Source organism: Lates calcarifer, linkage group LG4, assembly GCF_001640805.2.
Source record: "Lates calcarifer isolate ASB-BC8 linkage group LG4, TLL_Latcal_v3, whole genome shotgun sequence".
Classification (NCBI taxonomy): domain Eukaryota; kingdom Metazoa; phylum Chordata; class Actinopteri; family Centropomidae; genus Lates; species Lates calcarifer.
Genome location: NC_066836.1, coordinates 22,412,996 through 22,440,183, shown reverse-complemented (window position 1 = coordinate 22,440,183; position 27,188 = coordinate 22,412,996). Strand labels below are relative to the sequence as shown.

Sequence of the window (27,188 nt, the reverse complement as noted above, 5' to 3'; positions counted from 1 at the left end):
CATCCAGAGAGGAAAACTTCCCCACAGGGATCAACAACACATTTTAAAAAAGTATCACTCCTTATTCACATCTTTGCATAAATGCCGATGTGGACATACCGCTCTTGGTGTCCTTTCCATCCAGTAAGGGTCGGTAGTCGCTCTTGGAGACTGTCTCTCCCACCTTGTCTTCATATTTCTCTTTCTCCAGTGAGGCCATAAAGTCTCTCTTCAGCAGAGTCTCAGCAGGGGCCCCACCTGGGACACCTCCTCCACCCCCACCCAGAGCATCTCGCAGGCTCAGGTCCATAGTCCTGTTAGTGCAGAGAAAACAGAGAGACAAGTTTGATTACTTTTAGTATTCTTTGCTTATTACTATGTTTTTCTCTTTACTCAGGATATAAATGTACTGTCAATGTAATTTTAAAAAGTTTAATATCTTATTTTCTTTACCACAGGTAGAAGAGAACAACATCAATCTCATGTCTGTAAATTTAGTACAGAGCTGAAATCAGGAGTCAGTTAACCTCCCTTAGCATTAAGACCAGAAAAGGGGGGAGGCAGGCAGCCTCTGAAGTTCATAAATTAATATGTTATATCTGTTACCTGTACAAAAATGTAAATGTAAAAACTATTTATGGATATGACTGGACTTTGCTTATTCAGATAGTAGCCAGTCATCAAATAATTGAGCCACTTGTGGTGAACCATGAGCAAAGCAGCTGATGACAGTTAGCTAAAGCAAGTGCAACTTAAGTGGTATGCCTGAACTAACACGAATGTTCCATATGTTGTTAAAATAAAAAAAAAAAACAATTCTTTGTCTATGTGTGAAGTTCTATGTGTGTATGTGTGTGGGTGTGTGTGTGTGTGTCTTGTGTTTCCTTTATCTGCTGTTTGCACCTCCCCCATTAATATTATATAAGCTTAAATATTGAATGGTGTAGCGGTAAATACAAAGGTGACTAAACACTAATCTCTAGTTTGTTTTCAGGTACATAAATAATTAAATTATACACTGATGGAAACAGAAATCAAATCAGAAAGACATTCCTCATACTCCCTTCTCATAATAATACCAACAAATATTTCAATGAATGATTTTTGGTTCCAAAATTATACCAAAAAGTCAAATAGGCTGTCTACGTGAGTGTTAAGAACATTAAAGATATTAAAGATAGATGTCATCTTAAGTCATGTAAAGATCCATCTAGTATGGTGGTGGTGCTAAAATTCAGTGCTGAACTATAAATCAAAACTTACACTGAACAGGCATTTATCATGGGACTGCCATTAACTCCCTGTGTTAACTATAAAACTTATTTCAATACAGAAAAAAAAGAAATAATGCTGCATAACGAACTGCAGGTAGCAAACATATTTCTAAAGGGAGTCCACTAGGGCTGCTCAGATTTGAATATTCAGTGCGACAACTCGACTCATCTTGCTCAGTTATGAAACCCTACCACACCTAGGGGTGACTCTCCTGCCAAGCTGCTGACAGCAGTGTCAACCAGTTTTTACTTGCTATAACAACAGTAGTCACTGCTTTTGCTGTGCAGATAGCGGCAACTGACATGCAGTTCTCAGCAGAGTCGCTGACTGACATTTTGTGAGTTGAATCAGGGTCTTTCCAACAGATTCCAGCCGTAGAGTCCCCTATATGGTGTTTCAGGATTTAATATGTTAAAAGTAGTGTCAGTTCTACTACCATCAGTTATGGACTGATACTGAATTGATATTAGTGAAATACCAGTCAAAGCAATATACCTTAATCTATATCACTTAGATATGTGATTTGTCATTTTGTGTGTGTGTTGTTTTTATTATTTTTGGTACCAGCTGCTCTTCTGCTCTTTCCCTCGTCCCATCTCCAGCAATGTTTGTTTTCGCCAGTCCTGCCATTCTTCATCCACACACCAGATGTCCCCAGATTTTCTTCCTGTTCTCCATATCCATCTCCTTTCCCACCCACCAACACACCTGCTCCCAGTTTCCTAATCACCCCAGTCACTATTTAAACCTGCCATTGTCACCAGCTATATGTTAGGTCCTCCTGGTTTTGTTCCTTAGTGAAATACCAGGGTTATGTTCCTGCTACTTTAATTTTGTTACCTGTGCCTGCCCCTCCATGTTTGCTTGTCTGTGAACTCAGCTGCCTGTTAGTCACCTGTCTGCTTGTAAGCTGGTTTTCTTTTCTTACAGCTCCTTCACTGCATCATTCTATCTTATGAGTCTGCATTTGGGCATTTTGACAAATGCTCTGTGTTGAGTGTAGGATCCATACAAAAAGTGTACATGTGCTCAAAAGCCAAAAATGGTGTGTGCCACAAAATAATCAGATATATAAATCCATGCACACACACACACACACACACACCACACACACCTGCAGGCACTGTTCAATCAATAAATTACAGTCCACCTTGAAATGCGCACGTGGATCAGTCTCATGTCCTGCCCTCAGTGACGTGCGGTGAGGTTCATGGCTGGTGAACCCTACAGAGTAGCTTGTTCACCATTTGATTGGCAACAGTTAACGTGTTTTGTTTAAAATTTCATATCAGCATTCTTTACATATACAAACTGTAGCCTAGAAAAAAAAGAACTTTACGTTATTATACGTTACTTACGTTATTATCGTCTTACCTTTACTTATAAATGAAGATATGTAATCCTCCATTTTGAAAATAAGGCCAAGCAATACGAAAAAATAACTCGATGGTTTGCACTTGACTTGCTAACTGTTTACTGTAGCTTGCTGGCACTAATTCTATTATTCTGCAGCCGAGGAGTCGTAAGAAGAATCTCTGGGATCACCAGCGCCCCCTGCCATGAGGCAGAAGAACTGCGTGCCTCAACTAGTGCCTCTTCGCAGCGGTTTTATGATCGCTCAGCACAAAAATACGTTACACACATACAGTTGATAACAAAATAATAATAATAACTGTAATTATATACACCAGCTAAACTATAGAAATTTAGTTCATATACTAAAAGTGTTTGAACATTTTAATGGCAACATGCAGAGGGACAGCAATACGGTCTCACTGCGGAGCAAGCCAGCACAGTTAGCATAGTCATTGCGCAATCCATGGTGAGGCTCAGCGGGCTGCTGCCTCACCGCTCGTCTCTTCTTAGTATTTGAACGGTAAATGTGAAAATTCAGCGATTTTGAAAAAAAAATCTAAAAATGGTGAAGTTAAACGGAAAATAACTTTAAAGTACAAATCACTTAATAAATATACTATTTAATTTATTTTTTAATTTTATGTGCCTCACCTGCCTCCCCTGTCTGCACGTCACTGCCTGCCCTCTACATGCCCACACAGCATAAATGTTCAATGCAAAGCACCTCATGAATGTTGAAGCACAGAGGTGAATCTATTGATCAGTGGTTCTTTTTGGTGAACTGAAAGGAAGACCAAGAAAAGGATAGAAATCAAAGTTTCTGAACATGCAAAAGCTATCACCAGCTTTATGTCTAGACTTTGCTCATTTACATCTTCACTACCAGCCCATATGTACAGGGTGTCTCCAGTGCACTTGCGTGACAGTAGTTGTGTTCGCTGTGATGATTTTACACATAAAACTATATGAAAACTAAAACTGTACTTTGTGATATATGCCCAGTACTAGAAGATATTAAAAACTATTGATGCTCTGTTCTTCAGTTCCTTACTACTATTTGATATTATCTTGAATTTCTGAAACTAATGATGATAAATTAATCAACTGGCCTAGTTAGCCATACTCTCCTGAACCCTGCCACCTGCCACACACTACCATTTCAACAGCTGCAGTGTCCTCCACAACTGACCATGAGTGTCAGTACCACACCGTCTAGCCCTCTTCTCTACACTGCAGGGGTGGGCAAAGTAATGGTGAGACAGTGCTGAATATTGAGCACTGTCTCATAAATATTGAGCAGATTTGAGATTTGAATTAGCTTATATATTTTACAACTGAAAGGTGATTACAGGATAGTTACAGTTCTAGCACTAATAACACTGCTAGTTTGAATGTTTATGATGAAGTAAATGTATAACAATACAACATACAATCTGACTTCAGCGGTCTTGTAAGGCCTTGTAATGATTAGAAATGAAGCCCCACTGTATGTAAGCATGTAGGATTTAGCACACAATTTGTGCATACAGTTCATGGCAAATAAACACAAAGTGGAAACAAGGCCCAAAACAACATACCAGAAAGACAGCCATGGACAAGCCAGAGAACAAGAATGGATGCAGAGGAAACAAAATCAGTAAAGCCAAGTAGAACAATGGCCTCATGTTTTTTTGTTGTTGTTGGTAAAATAAGAACCTCAGACTGTGGTATGATACACACTCTAGCTTTTATCAAGGAATACAACCACAAAGACATCAGCCTATCAGCCACAATAGTTGTGACGCTAGAGCAACTTCTGGAAAGAGCTGCACTAAAGACAGAAACAAAATGGAAAAACTAAATCTGCCTCATCTTGACAAAATTTTAATCAGTTGTGGGTTTGGGTCAGAGTTACACTTCATTTCTCCTTCATATGCAATAAACATACAATATATCCGGTGTCCACTGGTTAACACTGAGATAGCATGACCCTAACAAACCCTTTTCTTTTTTTCTGTCTCGATTTCTGTTTCCCCCTGCATCCAACCTCCCAGCGAACAAGCTGTCATTGTCTGTCTCACACACACAACACACACACACACAGACACACAATGCACTCAATAATTCAATCTTTTCAATAAAAAATGAACCAATCCTAAATAGGAGCTTCCTGACCTCCATTACTCTCACGCCTATTATTCTGTAATATTTATCGCTCCACTGGAGAGGTTTCATAAGGTTTTTCATAAGCTACAATATGCAGCTCTTCTCTCACCCGCTCTGCTTGCAATTACTCACAATAACTTTTTTTTGGTTTGTTTTATTTTTGTTTTTTCAGTTTATATATATATATATATATATATATATATATATATATATATATATATATATATATATATATATATATATAATAAATTTTGTTTAGCTGATTCTCCTCCAGGTGAGGGGACATCTCTGGACCAGGGTTTAGGCTGATGGCACCAATACTTCACTTTCTTGTCAAGTTTCAGCTGGAGTTGATGAACAAGTTGGTCTGAAGGCCTCAAAACTGCTTCTCTGCTATTTGTAGATGATGTAGTTCTGTTGGCTTCATCAGACCTTGAGCTTCAGTATGTACTGGGGTGGTTTACAGCTGAGTGTGAACCGTAAGCAGCTCCAAGTCTGAGGCCATGGTTTCTTGGAAAATGGTGGATTGCTCCCTTCTGGTCGGGATGGAGTTTCTGGCTCAAGTGAAGGAGTTTAAGTATCTCTGGATAGAATGGAGTGGGAGATTGACAGGCAGATTGGTGGTGTCAGTAGTAAAGTGGACGTTGTACTGTGCCATTATGGAGCTGAAATGATTACTCGATTAATTGATAAGTTAAGTGGCATAAAAAATAATTAACTATTTTGACTATTATAAGCTAAAATGGTGATCATTCTCAAGTTCATACTACTCAAGTGTGAAGACTTGCTGTTTTATATCTTATGCAATAATAAAATCAGTATCTTTAGGTTTGGACTTGCAGTTGGAGAAAACAAGAATATATAGTTTCTGATTGTTGACCAGTTGATTAGTCCAGAAAATAGTCTGCAGACTAATCAATAATGAAAATAATCATTGGTAATATTATAGCAGAATGTAGTGGTAACTAAGTCTTCAACTGTACATACCAGCACTTAGGTTAAACTGCATTTACAAGGCAATGTTTAGTTTAGTAAACTTTGACATGATAAGTTTATTATATCAGTGGGCTACAATAGCACCTTGATTTTCTGCACCAATACTTCCACACCTGGGCTTTGAGAATGAATCCAACTGAGACATAATTATGATATTGCAAAAAAAAAACTAAAAAATCATAAATTCTTTCTAGATATCACTGCTCTAGAACATACAAAAAAGAATACCTACCTCAGCCTAAAATCAGCACCACAAGTAACTTATGAATAATAATTTATGCCATCAAAATAAGCATCAAGTTGGACACCCCAGTTCAAATCTGGCTAAAGGTCCAGTTGCCAACCAAGAATTGTCTAAAGCTCTTATCTGTGTCTGCTCTGGGGTCCAAACCAAATATAAAGCCAAAGCATAACACCACCACCTAATTAAGCTTCTGCATGCAGAATTCTCCAAATCCATTCTCCTACTCCAACAGAAAAATAATGCATGCAGAGCAGAATTAGGTCAATACCTGCTACTACTAAAAATTCAAAAATTTTATAATCACCGAAATGAAAGTGACCCTGACACATGCCATAACAAAGCCCTCACTCACAGAGATCCTAGATCCCCTTTGCCAACTGGTTCTGGAACTCCTTGACCATGCACACACTCAGTGAGCACAGCCTTGCCATGAAGAGAAAACACCACAGACAGATCTGGCTCCCCAGAGAAGACAGGCTGTACCCACTCCACACAGTCGGAGGTGTACACTTCACTGCACTTTTTTACCACCTGCCTGTACCAAGACATTAGAGATAAAGTCTACCCAAAAAGACTTCAAAACATGGCTAATAACAAAAAAAAACTTCCATAAGAAATGAAATACAGCATTGTACAAACACAGCAGCAAGACTGTAAGGCATTCTGACCGGAAAAGAGCAACCAAATGAATACAACTACCATGAATGACCTATGTATTCCTGCACTGACCATTTGTACTGTGCTAATCTCTCTAAATAGACATACTTACTTTGCATACTATACATACAGAACAAATATCTTTAAATACAATCACTTATTTAAAAAATGCAGGATTTATAAAGTTCTCACTTTTTAAATGCAAGTCTACATTTTTATTTGTGTTATTTTGTAATGAGAATGTAAACATCTGATTCCCACGCCAATAAAACCTCTTTGAATTGGAGAGAGAGAGAGAGATGATGTTGATGATGATGAGGGGTTGTTGGGTAAGACAGCTGTTGCACTCTCAGGGATTAAAACCTATCTCTGTACCCACAATCCCCTGCTTCAACATCCACCACCTCTCCCTCTATGAACTCAACCGTCTGCTACGTAATCATCTCATCCTCCGCAGTTCTCACGCAAGCACGCACTCTCTCTCTCTCTCTCTCTCTCTCTCTCCTCTCTCACACACACACACACACAGAAAAAAAAGTTGAATTTACAGCATTTTTTCTGGACAGTATCAGTAACAAGTTCTGGCAAGACAGTACCATTAAAATCTGTAAAAGAAATGCTTGTAATAGACGTGAATGGATATTTAGAAGGTTGGGGTGGATGGATGTTCCAGCATTACACACAAGATTTGAGACTGGTGTTAATGTCATCATTGTTTATTTCAACTATGACCATTCAACAACCTCACCTAAGTCAAGCAGCTGCTTTTTTTTTTTTAACCCAAACCACGATGTTGTGAAGAGCAGGCCTGAAGGAGCAGAGATCTGAGGAGGAGCAGGAATTAGGAGTCTGGCTTCATCAGAACTTATATATACACACACACACACACACACACTTTAGATAATCTGACTGCACTTAGATGTTTTTTTAACCAACTTTACATAGAGACATGTACAGTGACAAACTCAGTGCTGGAGGCTACAACTCAGTAAGGTTTACTGTCCAACACAGAACCACAGCTGCTACATTAAACCAGAGGAAACAACAAAAATAGATATCATTAAAAATGAAAACAAATGAACAGGACTGAAAAGTTGAAATAATACAATAACATGAGAGGAATATATATTTGGAGAGAGTTCAGCTATAAAATAACTATTCAAAAAATAAGGAAGGGTCCAGAGTATGGTTTATGAAGTTTCCTGTCATGGGCACTTCTTAAAATACATTTGTTGAGTAGAGAGGATATTTTTTTTAGTTTATTCCACACGGAGGGGATGTAATGAAACCAAATTTCTTTGTACAGTATTTAGTTGAGATAGTAGCAAGAAATTAAATCAATCTCTTTGTCATTTGTCTCCTAACTGGATCTGAAAGACAAGAAATCTATACTTAAAGGTTTGGAGCTCAGCCAGTCAGTAAGGGTTTTCATCAGTTTCTGATCGTGTCACAAACATAAAACAGGAGCTCTGCTGTGTCTACATGTACGTGGGTCTGCTATGATGAAACTACAACAGAGCATCACTTTAAGCGCTGCTACTGCAAGGAATTGTGGGACAGTGTTCTCTTCTTTCATAAAGGAAGGTCCAGTGTCTCCTTTGCTGAAGGCGATAAGACGGGAAGCACTGAGGCTCCTTTCCTTAACATTTAGAGAATTCGACCAGCTCTTATCATGGCTGCCACTGAGATACTTCCGGGTCGTTTCACTCAGTCTGGAACCTTCCTAAGCAAAAAGGACTATTCGACTGCAGTCCATGTGTGAGTCCTTTTGAAATCCCAGCAGCAAAACCCTGGGCTTTCTCCTGGCAGCAATCTTTTCCTCAACCTATCTGAGCTGTTTTTGTGCCTAAACTTAACCAAGCTGGTTTTTATGTCTTATTAATTTTGCATTAAATGAGTCTTAGTTGTATATTTTACTTGTTAATTTGTATATCATACTGAAATTCAAGATATTGAGATTAAAGCATTATCATTTTTAAGTGGAAAGTATTTTCCATCTGTGGAGGAGGACAGACTCTCGGTAAACACAAGAAAACTGGTGAATGCCACAAATTCTCTTATCACCAATTTTTGCCCTCTCAGAGCACATCTGTTCTCACATTTTAATTTGTGTTTGTTCACCACTGTCTAGTGAGTAATAGAAATAGATGCTTACAGGCTGGAGGAATAAGCATATGACCAGAAGGTTGTCCACACCACTATCATTTACTGTCAAACTAATGATGAGCAAGACAAAAGACCTCAACTTGAAAATACCGAGTAATTTGTCTGAAGATAGACATTAAAGAATTAACAGTAGCACAAAAATAAATGAATGAATAAATAAATATAGAAATCTGGTTTAACACACAGCAAACAGCTGTTTTTTTCTCCACAGTATGCACAAGTGAGCTTTACAGTAGAGGATCAGTTCAGCTATAAGTCACACTACAATATCTGCTGTATGTCTGTGCTAATGATGCAACAATAGTGAATGGAGAGGTTAGTGACCCGGGGAACCTGCTCCATCCGTCACTGAAAATGTAATCATCTCTGTTAAAAACCATGATTTTTTTTTTCAACTCAAGTTAATATTCAAAACACAACTTGATTTATGTTATGTTACCTTATATATTAGTGTCAGTTAACACATCATCTTTGTTTATTGCAAGATTTTATGAGGATTGTATTATACAAAGTGGGTATAACTTTTTCCAGCTCAATATAATGATAAATGAATGCAGAACCAGCCTTTTGGCCTGATAATGAGAGAAGCACATCACTGCACTGGCAGTTTCTCAACAGTTCTGACTCAACTGAAGGACAGCAAGTGTCTAACACTGCAGCTTTTCCAGCACACTGAAGGGTTCAGACATAGTTCAAGAGAAAGAAATACACCAAGACAGGAGAAGAGAGAGAATGCTGTCATTTGATGGTAATACATGACTGTATGATAGTATGACTAGTTATACTATGATAAATAAAAGGTGGTGAACATGTAGTAAGTGATAATTTGGCACTACATCAGCTGAATTTTCACAAGCATTGTTTTCTCTCTTTTCGAGATGCTCTTTTGTCACACAACCTACTGTACATCAGATAACTATCTGAGTATCATACAGATTGTCTGCTTAAAACTCTATTTGACCACTAAAAAGCTGTTTAAAGTGAGTTTATATATGCTTAACAATGTTGCAAAACTCTCCAAAAAGAAAAAAAAAAAACACCAAAGAGTAAATCCAAACTTTATGTTATTTGTTGTATTTAATTCAAGCAGTGAAACTGTAATTCAGGTTGTAAACAAACCAATAGTCTATCCAGGTTAACAAAACCACTTTCTTTAGAACCCAAACTGAAAATGAGTGCATTTGCAATGTCAGTAATAATCCCTCCCTTGCACAGAAAAACTGTGACTTCACAACTACAGTCAGTACAGTAAGACAAAGTTGAACCAGAGAGTTGGTCTGTAAACTCTGATGGATGTTTACAACAGATAGTATTAAACCATTCTTTTTCATTTTCTCTTTTAAATAAGCTTGGTGGCTTGTCTGATCGTCTGACTGCTAATCAGACCCTAAACCATTCTTTTTCCAAGCCTATGTGACATCTTTTCAGTAATGTCCACATGTAAAGCCATTTATTTATTTTTTTTTTTTTTTTGGTGAGTTAAACGTTATTATATAAATAAACAAAAAACAAAACTCCAGCTCAAAAGGAAAACTTGTTGGTTGTCTTACCCTCACTCAGATGGGAAGATCAATATTAATTTCAATCTGCATTGTGAAATAGAAAACTACTACTGAGTACTCAAAATGACAGACTGCCCAGTCAATGTTCTAGATGACAAAGCCAGTAGATGCAGAGAATAAGTCTAATTAGTTAGAGGCTAACAATCTAGACAGCTGAAATGTGTATGGGAGTCCATAAGCATGTTCAGAAATGTCAACCATGAAAGTGATGATGATGTCAGTGAAAACAATTTAAATGTCGTCCACAGGCATGCTGGAAAACAGAAATGAATAGATGTGTGAAAAAGTGAAATCATTAAATTACTGAATAATACAAAATTATAATAATTTTCAGTCCTGATCAGGAGGTAAAGCTACAAAGCAATCCCTGTCTGACTGAAGGTAAAGGTAGACATCACTTGCTTTGCATCTTTCCCTATACATCCTGCAGTATGCATACGTCTTACATCCAGTCTAGTAGTCTTCCTGCTGCAGTTGATGGCAAGCTCAAACCCAAGGTATGGCATATTAACACCACTGGCTGTGTTTGCAAGGGTCCTCTCTGTCTGTGAGCTCCTTCATGAGGGTCTTGTGGGTCATGCTGACTTGTATGAATGCTTTGTGAATAATGTAGGCCTCAGGAAACAGTTTCCTGTACTATTTCAGGCTTTTGTGCTGTGCTATGTAATAATGGATCAACTGGTCTGACAAATCAACACCTCCCATGAGCTTGTTATATTCCATCACTGTTGAGGGGCATGGAAAGGACTCTGTGGTCCCGACACCCTGTCTGGATTTCACTCTTCTCCGCACTGCATCTCCACTGTAGGTACCTCTCATATATCCAGCAACTTCACAAAGAGGACTGTCCCTTATCCAGCGGTATATTTGTCTAGGTGACTTCTCAGTGCACTGACAGCACTGTCTGGATAGTTCCTCCTGGACTCTGGATGCTCCACTTACAAGCAAACATGTCTTTAGAAGCTCTAGACTTGTATCACAATTGTCCAAGTACACATGGTACCCAGACCCAAAATACCTTCTGTCAAACAGTGACAGAAGCTGTCTTCCTGACAGCTTGCCTGTTGATGTTCCAGCATAGGGTTTAGACAGTATCCTCTAACAAGAATAACTTGAAGAGGTGTGGGATGGCTCCTTTGCAGGAAGAAACCACAATGGTCGTGGAACAGCATCGCAGTCAAGTCTCAAAACACTGTGCTGCAAAATGTATGACATGATACGGTTCTACAACCTGCTGTGCTGCTGCTGAGAAGTTTTGGGCGCTGCAGCTTTAGCTGCTTTATGACAGAGGTTTTGTCTGTAGAAAGTGATAGTGATGAGCTGTGCAAGTTCAAAGTTCAAAGTTCAAAATGGCTCACTCTTTCTCAGTCTTCTCTTTCACTTTCATCCGAAGTGAAGGTGCAATCATCATTGCTCGCATCCGGTATCAGTTCCAAGGCTTCAGCAGCAGAGAAATGTCTGTGTGCCATCTTCCTCAGTCATGCCTCGCAAATACAATTGCAAATTTTTTATTAATTACATTTTAACTCTAACTATATACATTTTAAAGTACACTGCGGAAGATTTTGGAACATGCTTTTTTATGTTTCTAGACAAAAACTTGCTGAATTGTTTAAGCGGTCTAGCGAAACTGCTGTTTTATCCTTCGAACAGGATGGCCAAGTCCAGAGGATTAAACATTGAGGACAAATGAGGAAATGCTATGTTTTCCATTTGTCAGATTTATTGTATCTAACGTGTTAACAAACTCCTGTCATGGCTGCCCAGCCAGTTGCTATGGTGATTCAGCAGTTTCTCACTCTGACACACACACACACAGACGTAGACGCACATACATGCAGTGTCTCTGACCACACAGCAGTTTAGATTACTGCTGACACTACACATAACATACACATACAGTGGCAAGAAAAGTCTGTTAACCCTTTGGAATTACCTGGTTTTCTGCATTAACTGGTTTTCGACAGTAACTGTGACATCCCAAAGCTTCCAGAAATGCTTGATTGAGGTTATTGCTGCCAAAGAAGCTTCAATCAGTTATTAAATACAATTCAAACTTTTTCCATCAGTACTGCAAATGTTTAATGGTTGTGTTCAATACTGACATTAAAGATTATTATTATTATTTTCATTATTTCATTATATTATGTCTATACTCGTGATGAAGACCAGATCACATTTTATAAACTATTACTGAAAAAAAAAACAGGTAATTCCAAAGGGTTAACAGACTTTTCTTGCACACACTTACCCAGGGATAGCATAAAACTAGGGATGCACCAATACAGTTTTGTCCCTCCCAATACAGATAACCAGATTTTGTGTGAATGCACCCAAACCACTTACTTCTTTCTGTCCATTGTAGCCTCTCTGCTCTGTATGTGTGTATCTCAGCCCTGCCCTCAGCCAAACACAAACCTGCAGCTCTTTACACATCCATGAGAGGAGAGAGACAGAGACAGAAATGTAACCTATAAATGGTCACTACATTTTTATGGAGTCCCAGGGCTATACACTCAACCCAGAAACTCAAACTCAGTCCAAACACAGCAAAATAAGAAGAAAATGAGAAAATAAAGGTACTGGGCAGGCTCTCTGAAGATAAGTACACCACACCTCTAGAGGGTAACATGCAATAACTGAGAGCTACTTTTTCTGAGTTTATACGTTGTTTTTTGTTGTTGTTGTTGTTTGTTTGTTTTTTTTTGTTTTTTTAGAAAAATCCTGCACAGGAAGATAAACACACACACTTCTAGAGGGTCATACGTGATGTTTGACAATGATTACATTCTATCATCTCGGAACCAGGGACAAGAACTGTCTGCACTTTGATGGCCTTGGGGCAGGCATGGCAATGTCTGACAATGACCCCTGGAGGAATGGAGTGGTCGAGAAGGAGCATAAACCCATATGGTTTAGTTCAAGTAGATGGAGACCCTGAAGTAGGCAAGTACCCTACTGTAGGCAAGCATTAGTGACTTAAATTTGATTCAGGCAGCAGTTGATAGCCAGTGGAGGTTGATGAACAGCAGCGTGACATGTGCCCTTTTAGGCTGATCAAAAAGCAGATGCACCACCGTATTCTGGGCCATTTGTAATGGTTTTTAATGGTGTGTGAAATGAGGCCCACCAGAAAGGCACTGCAGTTAAAGTGAGAGATAACCATAGCCTGTACCAAGAGCTGGGTGGTGTACTTTTTCTTATGTTGTATAGTGCAAAGCAGCTTGACACAACAGCGAGATGCAACATGATCAGAGAAGGATAGCTGGTCACCAAACATGACACCCAGGTTTGACCTTGGTTAGGGTGAGAGATGAAGATGCAATTTTGATGTTGTGATGGAGATATTGTTTGGCTATGATGACTAAGAGTTTAGACTTATAGAGATTTAGTTGACGGTGACATTCTTCATTCATGAGGATATGAGAGAGACAGGCCAAGATCTGCACCAAAATTGTGGGGTCATGATGGGAATGAGGTATAGTTGGGTGTCGTCTGCATAGCAGTGATATGCACAGGACCCAAGGAGGTGGCATATATATACAAAGAGAAGAGACTTCAGTATGATCCTTGGGGCAACCCTTTGGGGAGAGAATGGGATAAGGATGCTTTCCCTTGCCATGACACACTGAGGAAGTCCCCAGTGAGATAGGATTCAAACCAAGAAAGCACTCTCCCTACTGTGTCAGAGGCTGCTGAGAGGTCCAGCAAGATAAGAACTGAGGACTGAGCTGCTGTGTTATATGTGTGGGTCGTCTATCTGCTTGGCTAGCCATAGAAAGTAATGTGCCCTTAACCTAGAGAGACTGGTTGTCTCTGAGTAGTTCAAAGAATTGTCTATATTGTTGGATAGAGGACACAGGCTATTCATGAGGTTAGTGTAGAGCAGAGAGACATTATGGCATTACTGACCTCTAGTAAGGGGAATGTGCTGAGAAAGCAGGTGTGACCAGTGAGGAAAAGTGTTTGGAAGCTGCAGCGGATAAGATGGAATGCAAGCTAGAGATGGTGGAATAGACAGCAGCTCAAGGACCTATACAGTGAAGCAAGAAGCAGAGGTGCAGAAGCATAACAGTTTCAGTTAAAATTAGTGAGTGTCCATGTGCCCTTCACCATATAGTGGTGCTGGTAGTGATCATAGGTGTACATACCAGGTGGGAAAGCAGGATAATGGTTCAGAGAAAGATGGTCAGGTTGGGCATCAGCTCTGCTGCTGGAATCTGCTGCACCTGTGAGGCTGCCTTTGTTGTTTACCAACCTGTTACATGTTTGTAAGAGTTGGGGAGGGGTGTGTCTACAGTGTTTGCATATCTGATAAACACTTTCAGGTACACCTCTACCAAAGCCACCTAATGCACAAGGATTTTGTGCCATTAATGTCTAATTAACAGTTTTTGCATAAATGCTTCAGCAGCTGATGAATGATCTTAGCTGCTTATATCCAAATCTCTCTTCCCCTATCCACATGCAAATCCATATGTTTTGGTGATCCTGCATCCAGCTGTGCAGCTGTCCCCTGCAGATCCTCTTATCTATCTCCACATTCCATTGCAACAAACACTGATTACAACTGTCCTAATAAACATGTTTCAATAAAGGTTTGTCCATTGTCAAGCTTGTCTCACTTGTTCAGACGAATTCAAATGCACAAGTATCCAAGTACACCCAAGTACACTACCCAATGGCAGTGGCCATTGGAGAGTGCTCTTTTCCAAGCTGGACACCACTACACCACAAAACTCAGAAATGGCTCATGGAATGCAACTAAGTCCAAGGCATTGACCTGCCCTCCAAAATCCCCAGATCCCAATCTGATCGAGCATCTGTGGGATGTGCTGGGACAATTCAGATAAATAGAGGTCCCACCCCGACCCAAAGGACCCAGGGTTGCAACTCATTGGCATAAATTCTATTAAAGCTTATTCATCCTTATACAAGTGGTATTTTGTTGGCTCTCTTTTCATCGTCTTTTTCATTTTCAGCTGTAATGCTGCTACGTTTTGACCTCAAATCCACTTTCTTGTTTTTTTCGACAATTAAATGAACTGAAATGTTCACACACCTGGACTTTGCTTATTCTACTGATTCTCAACTTCCCCGTTCCTCCCCTTGTATTTCACTGCACTCAAAACTGCAGAAATTACATCCACTAGCCTCTGGGAGGATTGGTAAATGCCTTGGGATATGGATGTTCCAGTGTAGCTGCTCCCACTACCCAGTGCATTGGCCATTTTAGATCATTTCAGACTCAGATTCAGTTTTCATAGTGCAGGTTTACAATATCAGCCTTTGCTCATCAGTTTAAATTCTGTCAGACTTAAATCAAGGTCTGTCAGCCCCAGATGTACTTGGCCTGCTGAATCTGCACTTTGTCAGCCTCAACTGTAGAATAAATTAGCACGCTAACTTTTTAAAATGTTAGCATGCAAATGTTAACCCTTGAAATGGCCTACTATAACAGCACAACTGCTATGCACAAGCATCTCAAAAGGAAACAGCCTGCAGCTCAATGACCTCTTAAAGACAAGACAGTATCATATGTATTTAGACTATTACAGTGAGTTTTGTTAGCTTGTCAGTTGGTGGCCAGAAGATGGGAGTCATTGTTGTGACCTGATATGTTGTGTTTCAAGACCAGAGGCTAACAGCTAGTTTGGCAATGGTGTTTTCCAGCACATTTGCAAGTTGTAAGCAGTTTGTTACTGCAGATATAGACCTATAAAACTGAACAGCTTGGATTACTATTAGCATTATGCTATAAGTTGGGAGTAAGCAACCTTTTGCAGATAATTAATACCAGTGCATTTACAATTACAATCAGCACTGGTTATTGAAGTAAATCGTACTTAATACTATGTACAGTAATCTATGGCAGAATATACTGTAGTAAACAACACTTTTCTAGTTTAGCCTACAATGCATAAACCTTTCCTTTTATGATGAATAGTATCATTAGGTAAAAGTTAAGGTTTGAAATGGTTCTCTCATTCATCAATTTCATGTTAATAATATGTCACTCATTTTATTTTGTGTGTCTTCTGTATGTTTCAGGAAGATCTGAAACATACAGAACTGATTCTATTCAAAGAACTGCATATCCCAGAGGAGAAGAACTCACTCAAATGGTAGACATAAAATGAACCAAGGTTTCCCATCTTGGCCATACTAGCAAAGTCATACTTGTCTGTCCCTGCAGGAACATTGTGGCTAAGAAAAGAGCAAGCCAGACTGCAGAGCTTGTAGACATGCTTACATTCCTCCATTGTAACGTTAATGTAACTCTTGCTGTCCCTTTAGTATTGAGAGTCAATTTAAGTTCAATATTGAGAACAGTGCTGATTAAGATTTTTATATACTTCTTACTTAAACCAATCAACATCAACATTACCAATACATATCCTAAAATTCACCATTTATGTTGGACTCACCAACATCTGTATTACTGAAAGATGGCTTTTAATTAGTTGCACTTCACTTTTTAATGTAACTTTTTTAAGTGTTATAATTAAAAAAAAAAAGATAGATTAATCAATTACAATGTAATCTTTTGATGACTAAAAACTAAACTGAGACATAAGAAAAACTCAAAAATGTGCTTTTGTTGACTAAAACTAGTATAAAATGTTTGGATTTCTCTTACTATGATGTGACTGAAATGTGTTAAAACTAAAAACTGAATAAACACAAAAATATGAGGTTGACTAAATATAATTAAAACATGGGCTTTTCTTTTTATCTCAGGATTTAGACATAGCTTTGCTATGCTGATCAAAGAGTCAGAGGCATTGTTTATTTCACTCAGTTAGTAGTGCTTCTAGGTTTTACAATAAATTACAGGATTAAAATCAGCAAATCAAAAACAATATCCTCTGTAGTCTCCTGTTATAAAATAAATAAAACTGGTGGTAAGGTACCATTCAATTGCTACATCCATGGTTCTAACCCAGGTAGGGACTTGATATATGCCCCCCCCTCCGCCTTTTGTCTCCACATTTTCCCTTACTCTATCGCCAGCTATCAACAATATTTCACTCCATATTAATGTAGCAAACAGTTCTGTCTAGAGCTTAAACAATTACTCAACCAGCTGACAGATGGAAAAATTACCTGCAACTATTATGATGATCAGTTCAAGCTTCTAAAATTGATTTCCTGCTTTTCCCTCAGTCGTATTGAACATCAGAAGATGAACATTTGAACTTTTTGACTTTTGGAAATATCAAACACATTTTAAAGACAAGACGATAGTTCAAGTTATTGAGAAAATAATCGCAGATTAATTCAATAATAGTTAGTTGCAGTCCTACTTTAGTACAAAGTGACTTAGAATTTTTCCTATAAACATATGTACATCAGGAGCAATAGTAGTGGAGTTCAGTCCCTTGCTCAAGAATGCGGCAAGGAGTTGCTGAGGAATAAAACTAACAACCTTCCCATTAATAGCTAATCTATTACCTGTGTGTTATTCGTAATTCTGTGTCAAAAGATATTTTGATTTGATTTGATCTTTTGATTAAATACAACGTGACACATGACAACAGGTAAGCAGAGCTGCAAAGGCAGTATATGTCAAACAACCACAAAACACACACAAAGAAAGAGTGTCTGAAAAATACAGAGACCTCAATCCTGCAGGATGCAACAGTGCCCACCAACACGAGAATCAGAACGTTATCTTAAATTCTTCATTAGAGCAGCACCAAACTCTCCCAAGATATAGACCATGTCAGGTTGAATTAAAAAAATGTATTAGATAACTCCAGAATATAGTCCATTTTATGTAATGGTGCAGCCACATGTCTTGGCTGAAAATATCTCTGCGTTGCATCATGTAGCATCAGTGAAGTGTTGGGACAAGTGGACGCAGTGTACATACTACAATGTTTACTCAAACTTTAGTAGCAGTTCTACTTACAAGGACATTTAAGGGAAGAATTAAAATGGTCATACTCTAATAGCAATCCTATTATCATGAGTAGTCTATTTATTAATGAATCTACAGTGCATTTATCATCCTCAAACACAGCACATTCTATTCCACATGTGAAACAGACTCACGACTGAAGACGAAAACTGCCAGATAGAGAAAGACATGAGCATTGATAGAACAATGTGTACTAATCCACACAGAGACAGAGGATGCAGTGTGTGTGTCTGTGGCAGTGTGTATGTGTGTGTATAGTGGGCTGGTGGGGGGTTGGGTATTACTGTACAACAGCAGACTTAGTCCCTATAGAACACAACAGACTCTTCCTAAAACTGGTGTAGGCTCTGTGACATCAGAAAAAAGCACTTTACATAACAAGGCCTTGTAGCTCTAGCCTGCACCTGTCTGCCTTTGACAAATGTATACTCTTATTGTAAATACTATAGAACCAAGTAGATCACTAAAATCATAGTCATGAGTGTAGTCTTGTGTAGGAATATTGAGCTTAAAGAGGTAAAGCTTCAAATCTCATCAAATGCAATGAGGACACTATAAAGCCATCAATGACAACTGAGGAGCCTCGGGAGCTCAAGGGGGAATATTACAGGAATATTTTTGGAGTATTGTAATCAAGTGGTTTTTCAGCAGGAGACGTGTACCATCCCGACTGCGGCACCACCATAACAAAGAGACACGAATCCACGGACCTCTGCATGAGACTGAGATCCCCCTCACACGCCCACTATCCGCTATACTTGTGATGGGAAGCATCGTGCACAATAACGTCTAAACGTCCGTCCGCCATGTAGTAAGCGAAATACAGGCCCACATTCATGCAGCTTAAGACCGAAATAACGCGATAAATATAACATGAATTTCATCATTCATTTATAAACGCAGGAGAGGATGGCGCAGCGCGAGGATACAGTAAACAACGATAATCACACGATGACACATCATAAATCTGATATAAATTGTAAAATCGGTAACTCTACTCACCGTTTCGATGTGTCCCGTCTCTCTCACTGAGTGTATATATATATGTGTGTGTGTGTGTGTGTGTGCGTGTGTGTGAGAGACAGTCTGAGCGTGTGATGATGAAAATTTCTCCACCTTTCCTTGCTTGCAAAGCAGGCTGGTGCCAACACTCAGGAACAGTTCCGCCCCCTTAACAGCCGCCTCAGCCAATAAGAGGCCGGGAGCAAAAAAAGAGGCTTTTCCCTCTGAATCTGCAGGCAGCAGTGATGGTGATGCCATCAGTGCCGTAAACATGAGCTGAAGTGTGGCACAAAATTGCAGGCCTTATACACAAGCAGTCTCTATGGGCCCCATTCTTCTCTTCATCCATATCTTTAATGCAACAAACTGAGACACCAATTATACATATGAACCTGCAGTGTTAATTAATGATAGGTACTTTTTTCTCAACATTCTGCTACTACAAAAACCTGGCAAAGCCCTAGAACATTGGGAAAGCCTCCGAACACATGTTCTTTTTATGTAAAATTTTTGGCATAATGACGCAAATTAATAAAATGATAACAAGAAATAATGATTTGTCATATGCATAAGCATGTATGCTGTTGTGAATTATTCTGCAGAATTATCCAACACAATTGTGACCATTTCTTCTCAAGCTTCCATTACAGTTTCAGGAGAGTGGTAGCTGCAGGAACACCACCTGTTTCCCAAGGTAGGATTCATGACGGTTCTGTTGCCTAACTGCCTGTTTGATTAGCTCCTCATCTGTTTATCCCAGTTCAGGGAAATACGATCAACCACCACAGTGACTCCTTCTCATAATAATCTGCCATTGCATTTAACTTTTTCCTCAAAAGTATTTCTCAGTTTCCTCAGAAGACAGCATAACTGCAGTGAACGTTAGCCTCACACATGTAAACAAACCATGTGTGGAAATAATGCATGGCATATTGGCTGTTCCGAGCATCTACAATATCTTCAATCATACAAAGAAACAAGTATTTGATTCTCGGAAAATCATGTTTATTTAGAAAGCTGTAGGACACTTGCCCCACTACATATTGCCCTGATATGCTGTTTTGCACAAATTCTCATTTCCCTGTATCTCTACTGCAGAGGTGGCTAATGCAATATTATCACAAATCATAGAGCCACAGTAGCTACATTTATGGGAAATACACAAGGTGAAATATACTGGAATTATTAATTGGTTGCAGTGAAATCAAATAATGGTTTAAAACCAAAATTCACCAACTGTTTCCTTCAACTTTCACTCAGTCTTACTCATTTAAACTTGACAAAAATAATGATTTGACATTCATTGTGATATTTATTGTGACATTGATTGACAGTATAGAGGAGCAACTATTTCCAGCACTTTTAGAAGAAATCTGGGAGGTAGAAAAGCAAGTTGTTAAGAAAGTTTGGAGGTTTGGATTACACATCTGCTTAACCAAATTACATAGATTAGTTTTTGTTCTCTCTCTTATCCCCCCTTCTCATTACAATGGTTTGCACCAGGTGCTCTTAAGCAAGGTGACTGGGCCATCCTCACTCTTTTACCTGCATGCCCTGCTGAAGAGACAACCAGACTTTGTGCTGTACCAAGTGTAAACCAGGTCTGGAACAAGAGGTCTAATATTCTACTGAGAGACAAAGAGGGGAAAGAGTCACTGAGTGTGGCTCTGAATTACTTGTGGGAAAGAATTGCTTTCCCTCCTCTTCATCCTGGACCACCTGAACAAGAAACTGCTGCTTGACTGGCTGTGGGTGTGTTGGCTGCCTGACTACCTGATTCAGCTATGACTGTGGGACAGGCTGCTGCAGTAGATCCTGGATTTCCTTCAACAGGTTCACATGAAAGGTTTAATGTTTCTTGTTCCGATGAGGCATGTCCATAGATTACCTCAGCCAGATATCTTGTAATCCAGTAGCCAGACATCTTGTAACCCAGTAAGACCTCTGTCAGTCAGCTGGCAGTTTACTGTCACTAGTTGGGAGCAGCAACAACACCTGCTGTCCTGGTTGATAGGTCCTCTCCTTGGTCTTTTTGTCTTACCAGGTTTTCTGATTGATTTGAGTGGCGGTTGGTTTGCAGCACATGCAAAATTATCTGCCAGTCCTCACTAATGTAACATAAGACTCCGCCGTGACCAAAGTCATTTTGATCAGAGATTGACATACATCCATCCATTATCTATACCGCTTATCCATTAAGGATCGTGGGGGGCCTGGAGCCTATCAAGATCAACATGGAGAGAGCATATAAAACATATTGCCCGGATAAGGTTACAGATAGATCATGGAAACATTGTGTATGGGTGGCAGATAAATCAGTAGTTGCAGAACTAGACACTGCTAAGTCTTGGGCAATAAGGGTATGTTTTGGAGCAGTCCAGACTTCTCCAGTCTGCGTGCTCCAAGTGGGAGCAGGTGAAATGCCACCGGAGGTACAAAGGAAGCCAATTGCTGGATCAGTTTAAGAGGGCAAGGAAAAGTCTGGTAGACTTGAACTCATTTTCATTCTTGGAAGATTTTGATTGTTTATTCCTATGCTTGCCTTGTGTCTATTAGAGTTAATCTTTTGGAACAGGCTGTTTCACCTTTGGTTGTACATCTCCTGGACATGTTGATCTGGTTTGGAAAGATTCCTATCTGATTAATGGATCTAGTCATTGATCATCAGTCTTTACTTTAATCTATGTCCATTACATATCCCTAACTATAAACTCATCTGTGGATGGTGCCAGGCTTGGTGTTGCTACATAAATATTTATATTTGTTGCACAAATATGTATTTGGTGCTGCATAATTAAACAAACCAACAAACCAACCAACCAACAAACCAGAAAATTCACTCAATAGTGCACAAACCTCTTCCAAGGAGGCACATCCAGTATTCGCCTATTACACCTCGCTGCTATGTTTAGTTAACTGATGTTGTGAAGGGCATTAGACGGCTGTGGCTTTTTCTGTATATGTTGGCCTTGAGCCAAGGAAGGAATGATTACATTTCTGTGCCTGTTGGCACAAAGATACAAGAGGAAGAATATAAATATATTTATAAAGTTTTGCAATCATCCTTATTCACCTCAGTGCAAGGTTTACCCACACTAAGTGCTTTGACAATAGAGGTGGATCCCTAGTGCACAAACTCTGTTAATTAAATAAATCCATTCCTACTGGACCAGGCTGTAACTGTAGTAAACAAATGTAAAAAGAAAGACTCTACTATAAATATACATATTAAGAGCAGTATTGAATGAAATGATGTGCAGATCACACTTCTGAAAATTCAAAGCCATTATTAAAAGACTTAAAATGCATGTGATGCATGTCATCACACTTTTAATGATAGGAAATAAAAATTACTGAGGCAAATGGCCTCTCTGCTGTCTTTTATTCAAAACAACAATGAAAAAATTATGCAGCCATGTTTTTAATTGGACTGTCACTCAACACAAAGAAAACAAAAGAACTCGTTCTGGACTTCTGCACTTCCTCCAGATTCTGAAGAGGAACTAACTGTGCCAGTCGCTGCTGGTGGCTTTTTACTGTTTTGCTATTGAGAGCATCCTAACGTACTGCCTGTGGTACAGAGGATGCTCAGCAGCGGATAAAAAACAAAATCACCATCACGGCACAGAACATCATCGTCTGCCCCCTCCCCTCCCTAGAGGAACTAGCATACAACCACACCAGAGCAACAAATATCATTAAGGACCATACACACCCTAGACATCACTTATTTGACCTTCTGCCCTCAGGGAGGAGACACAGGTCAATAAGAGTGCGAACACCAGACTCATTAACAGCTTCTTTCCCACAACCATTTAGATCCTCAACACTGTAAATTGGTCTAATACGGACTTGTGCAATATGACCAGAAGCTTCTATCCCTGTGTGTTTCCCTCTACTTTTTATTCTTGTGTATACTTTTTACTCTAGTGTTTTATTTATTCTACATAATTCATTCATATTCATACTCCTTCTTGTCTTGTGATGATTGTAGGTGTGATGGTTTGTTTTTAGAGGCACCTACTGGAGAGCATCCAAAGTTTCATTGTTTTATACAATGACAATAAAGAGTCTATTCTATTTACTGTTGCTACTTAGATCGTTTCCTGGTGTCACCGTGGTTATTCCTACCCTTGCAACATTGGCATCTATGGCACTTCATCTTATCCTCCTCATGATGTTGCTTGATCAAACACAGTGGCAAGGTGCATAAAATACTGGATCTAGCTCATTTGGCTGCTTGGCAGAGGTCTGTGCTCTAGCAATTTCTTGTCATTGTTGCCTTAAATGAAAGTCAGTCAGCAGAGCTGCCATTTGCCTCCATTAATTCTATTTTTAATCATGAACATTCATTGATTTTAAATTTTTTAAATTTAATAAGAGCAGTTTCTAATCCCCCTCATGACATCAGTTAACCAAACACAACACCAACAGACTGCATACCTGATTTAAGTTTGTCCACTCTCCCCTTTGAAGTAGTCACCTTGTGGAGTGATACACCTGTTCCCATATTCCCAATGGTAAAACAATAACAAAGAACCTTGGAATGGAATATTTTCTCTTGGTAAGAACATTTTTGCTGAAATGACTTACATACTTTTACATAAGAAGAAGGGTTTTGATTGTTTTGATTTGATTGGACTTTTACTTGAAGGGGAGAATTTTCAGTGTGGTATTGCTTCTTTTATTTAAATGAACTATCTGGATACTTCTTCCACCACTGTCCATTTCTAAACTGTATGTTTGAGAAGTAAGATTCCCAAAGAATGATTTTGATAGAGGATACCCATGAAAAAGAAAATAAACCAGTTAATGACAAACAAAAGCTGCATCAAAACACTTTAATGTGCTACAGCAATAACGTTTTAATCTCAACTGAGCCATTGCACCATGACACATTCAAATAGGCTAATTCAGATATGGTGACATATCACAAAAACACATTTAACACTCATTCCGAAATACTTCTGCTCTAATAAGCTTAATATAATCAGGTAGAATCAGCCGTTACCTAAATGTTTAACTGTTTAAAAGGACTTCAAGCATCCAACCACTGTAAGAACAACAAGCTTTTATTAGAAAACTTTTTCAGGGCCATGTTGTGGAAAATTCTTTGACTCGAGGTTCCCATATAGGAATTGTTACTATTGCCATCTTGTGGCACTTGTAAGTTACTACAAACAGTTTTACAAGGGCATTAACAGACACACCCACAGTGACTGTAACCAGACAATAGATAAGCAATCCACAACAATTAAGTCTTGACAATAGCATGATTATATTCCTTAAGTGATTAAAATGATGGAAATTGAAATTTACCCATGACTGCTTCCAGATCAAATCTTTCCATTTCTGGCCACACAGCCTTGCCCCTCCCTAACTCAATGTAATAGGTAATAGGTAAGACCATTGACCCCCCTGACTGAGAGCAGTTGATGTGCCAAGAATAAGAAGCAGAACACTGGCTAACTGTAGGCACAGCTTGTTTCTCACACATAGCTGCAGATGTTAGCATTAGCAAGCCAGATAAAGGCCAAAAAAAATGGCACTGTATATGAGCAAGATTTATTCCTCTGCAGTGGCAATAGACATTAGAAATGGCCAGAGCAGGTTCTTTATTTCAAGCCATAAGTCAAAAATCACAAAGAATCTACACTGGAAAAAGGCTGGAAAGCTGACACAAGGGACAAGACAATCTGGCAACTGACAAGAGAAAGAGACACTGACTAAATACACCTAGACAAGGAAATAATGACACACAGGTGAAACTCATTAGGGCGGGGACAGTAATCAAGACAGGGAAGTAAAGACAACTGGAATAACCAAGGAACAGGAAACATGAAGACAAGACAAAATTACCAAAATAAAACAGGATAAACATTCAAACCCTGACAGAGAGCCTCTCGTAGTAAAGATGCTACAACACAGGTATCCACACACGGACTCTCACAAAGGGCCATAAATGTGCTTCTAGAGACTGTAAAAGTTTTGCTCTCCATTCCGTTAAAATGAAAGTCCAACAGTAATTTGTCACAGTTAGTTAGCTCTGACTTTGTCCATGCTACACTAATGCCAGGCCAAAAGGAACAACCAAATATGTTCTACTGGAAGGGTGGCATAGTTAATCCTTCGTTCATCTTGTGATAAAAGCAAAAAAGCACCCATATTAGAGGAAATCTGGATAATGAGCCATTGCAGACTGACATTCTGATGATCATGGCTGCCAGTGGATACTGACAAAGAGCACTTTGCCAACCACCAGGCTGTTATTTCATGTTTCCAGCACCAAAGATATTATTTACATACAAGTTAAAGTGAAAAATCTGTATTAATGCTAAATAAATGAGAAAAAATTGTCTCTGCATATTATTGTGAGAACTCGATTAAACCATATCAGTTGTGAGTACAGTTTAACAATGTTCAGTGAATGAATGAAAGCCGCTAACTGTTGCTGTTGTTAGAAAAGACCTAGAGTAATTGCTATATACTCTTTGAACCACTCTATGAATACATCTTGATCACATTAATTGTTCATCATGGCAAGACAACAGGACCATGGACCATGGCATGCACTCTAATGTTTGACTGTGACAGATCTTAGAGTCAGTTGGAACTCACAGAAGCAGCTTCTTGAAGTTGCATATGATTTAATCTTATGACAATTCCAAAAGGTAGCATGCACTTTGATGTTCAAAGACCTGCCAGCCAAACAACTCCTTAAGTACCTGAACAGTTACTCACTTTGTGTTCCATCTGAGCTTGTTTGTATTCAAAGCACCAGTGGCATGGATTTAAGCTAGACCCAAGAGAAGGCTTGAACTTGCTAAGGAACTGATGAAAACTATTCACATCCCCCTGCTCAAAGAATTCAGAGAGGTCCAGTCTCTAAATATGTGGTCTGATCACAGCTTAGTCAAACTCTACAAAGCAGTTTTTAATTTCTGCTTTAATGAGACAGCACCACATCTATGTGCCAAAAGAGAGTTTCCTGTGCAAGAATAAAAAAGGCACATGTAACCTGATGGCTGAATGGTTAGGACATATACCACATGGCACATGTTGTATATCTCTTTTAACAAGTCTCTGGTTCGACTCCTTGCAGGCCAGACCATTTACTAGGTATAACCCCTGTCAAATCAGCTGTGAGAGCCTGGCTGAAATGCAGGAAACAATGCTCTTTGTCTGTGCTTGTGCTGAATGGAAAGTTATACCGTGCACTCTGAAGTATTCAGACCCCTTCAATTTTTCATGTTTTGTTATGCTTGTTAAATTACATCAATTGACTTTACCACAGGTGGACTTCAACCAAGGTGTAGAAAAATGACCCAGAGAAATTAGTGGCACTTTCACTGGCAGTATTGAAATTCAAACATTGGGCTGTCTTTGTCTGAGAGAAGAATTTTGGAAATTGACCAAACAGGTATTGAGGTATATAATCATATAGTGAAAATAAAACTTGGGCATCCCTGCACTATGCCACACTTGAGCAGTGGTCAGTAAGTCCTCCATGTCCATTGATCCTACACATCATACATTAGGTAGTCACAAGGCCACACCACCTAAAGTCATTGCTCCCTCACTCTGTTGCATTTTAAATAGGCTGGGAGAGAGGCTGATGACCTAAATAAGGACTGAACTCCTGCAGAGCTGAGGCTTAGCTGAGGGATTGACACACTAATACACTGAATATACCATGTTATAGAGTGGTTCAGATCATTCAAAACACTTTCACACACCCTTTCACAAACTCACGCTAAGTGTATATAAGCAGCAAACACATAATTTTACACCCCCATCTCTATTATTCACCACTTGCAATCATAAGAGAAGGTTATTTGTGATATTTTTCTGAGCCAGTGCCAACAGCTCTCAAGAAATCAAA

The 27,188-nt window shown here is 39.1% G+C and overlaps 1 protein-coding gene across 5 annotated transcripts in view; it reads right to left on the bottom strand.

The window, feature by feature from the left end:
• The window catches only part of map4l (microtubule associated protein 4 like), a 94,533-nt gene extending 75,072 nt beyond the window's left edge, over positions 1-19,461 (bottom strand). For 3 of the 5 annotated variants that reach the window (XM_018678387.2, XM_018678391.2, XM_018678390.2), the window contains exons 1-2: positions 19,307-19,461; positions 100-299 (exon numbers count right to left, since the gene is read on the bottom strand). In XM_018678387.2, coding sequence (XP_018533903.1) covers positions 100-289 — 190 coding nt within the window. In that variant the 5' untranslated portion in view covers positions 290-299; positions 19,307-19,461. The remainder of the gene's footprint in view (positions 1-99; positions 300-19,306) is intronic. The other 2 variants (XM_018678389.2, XM_018678392.2) reach the window with 2 other exon arrangements.
• Between the last annotated feature and the right edge of the window lie 7,727 nt (positions 19,462-27,188).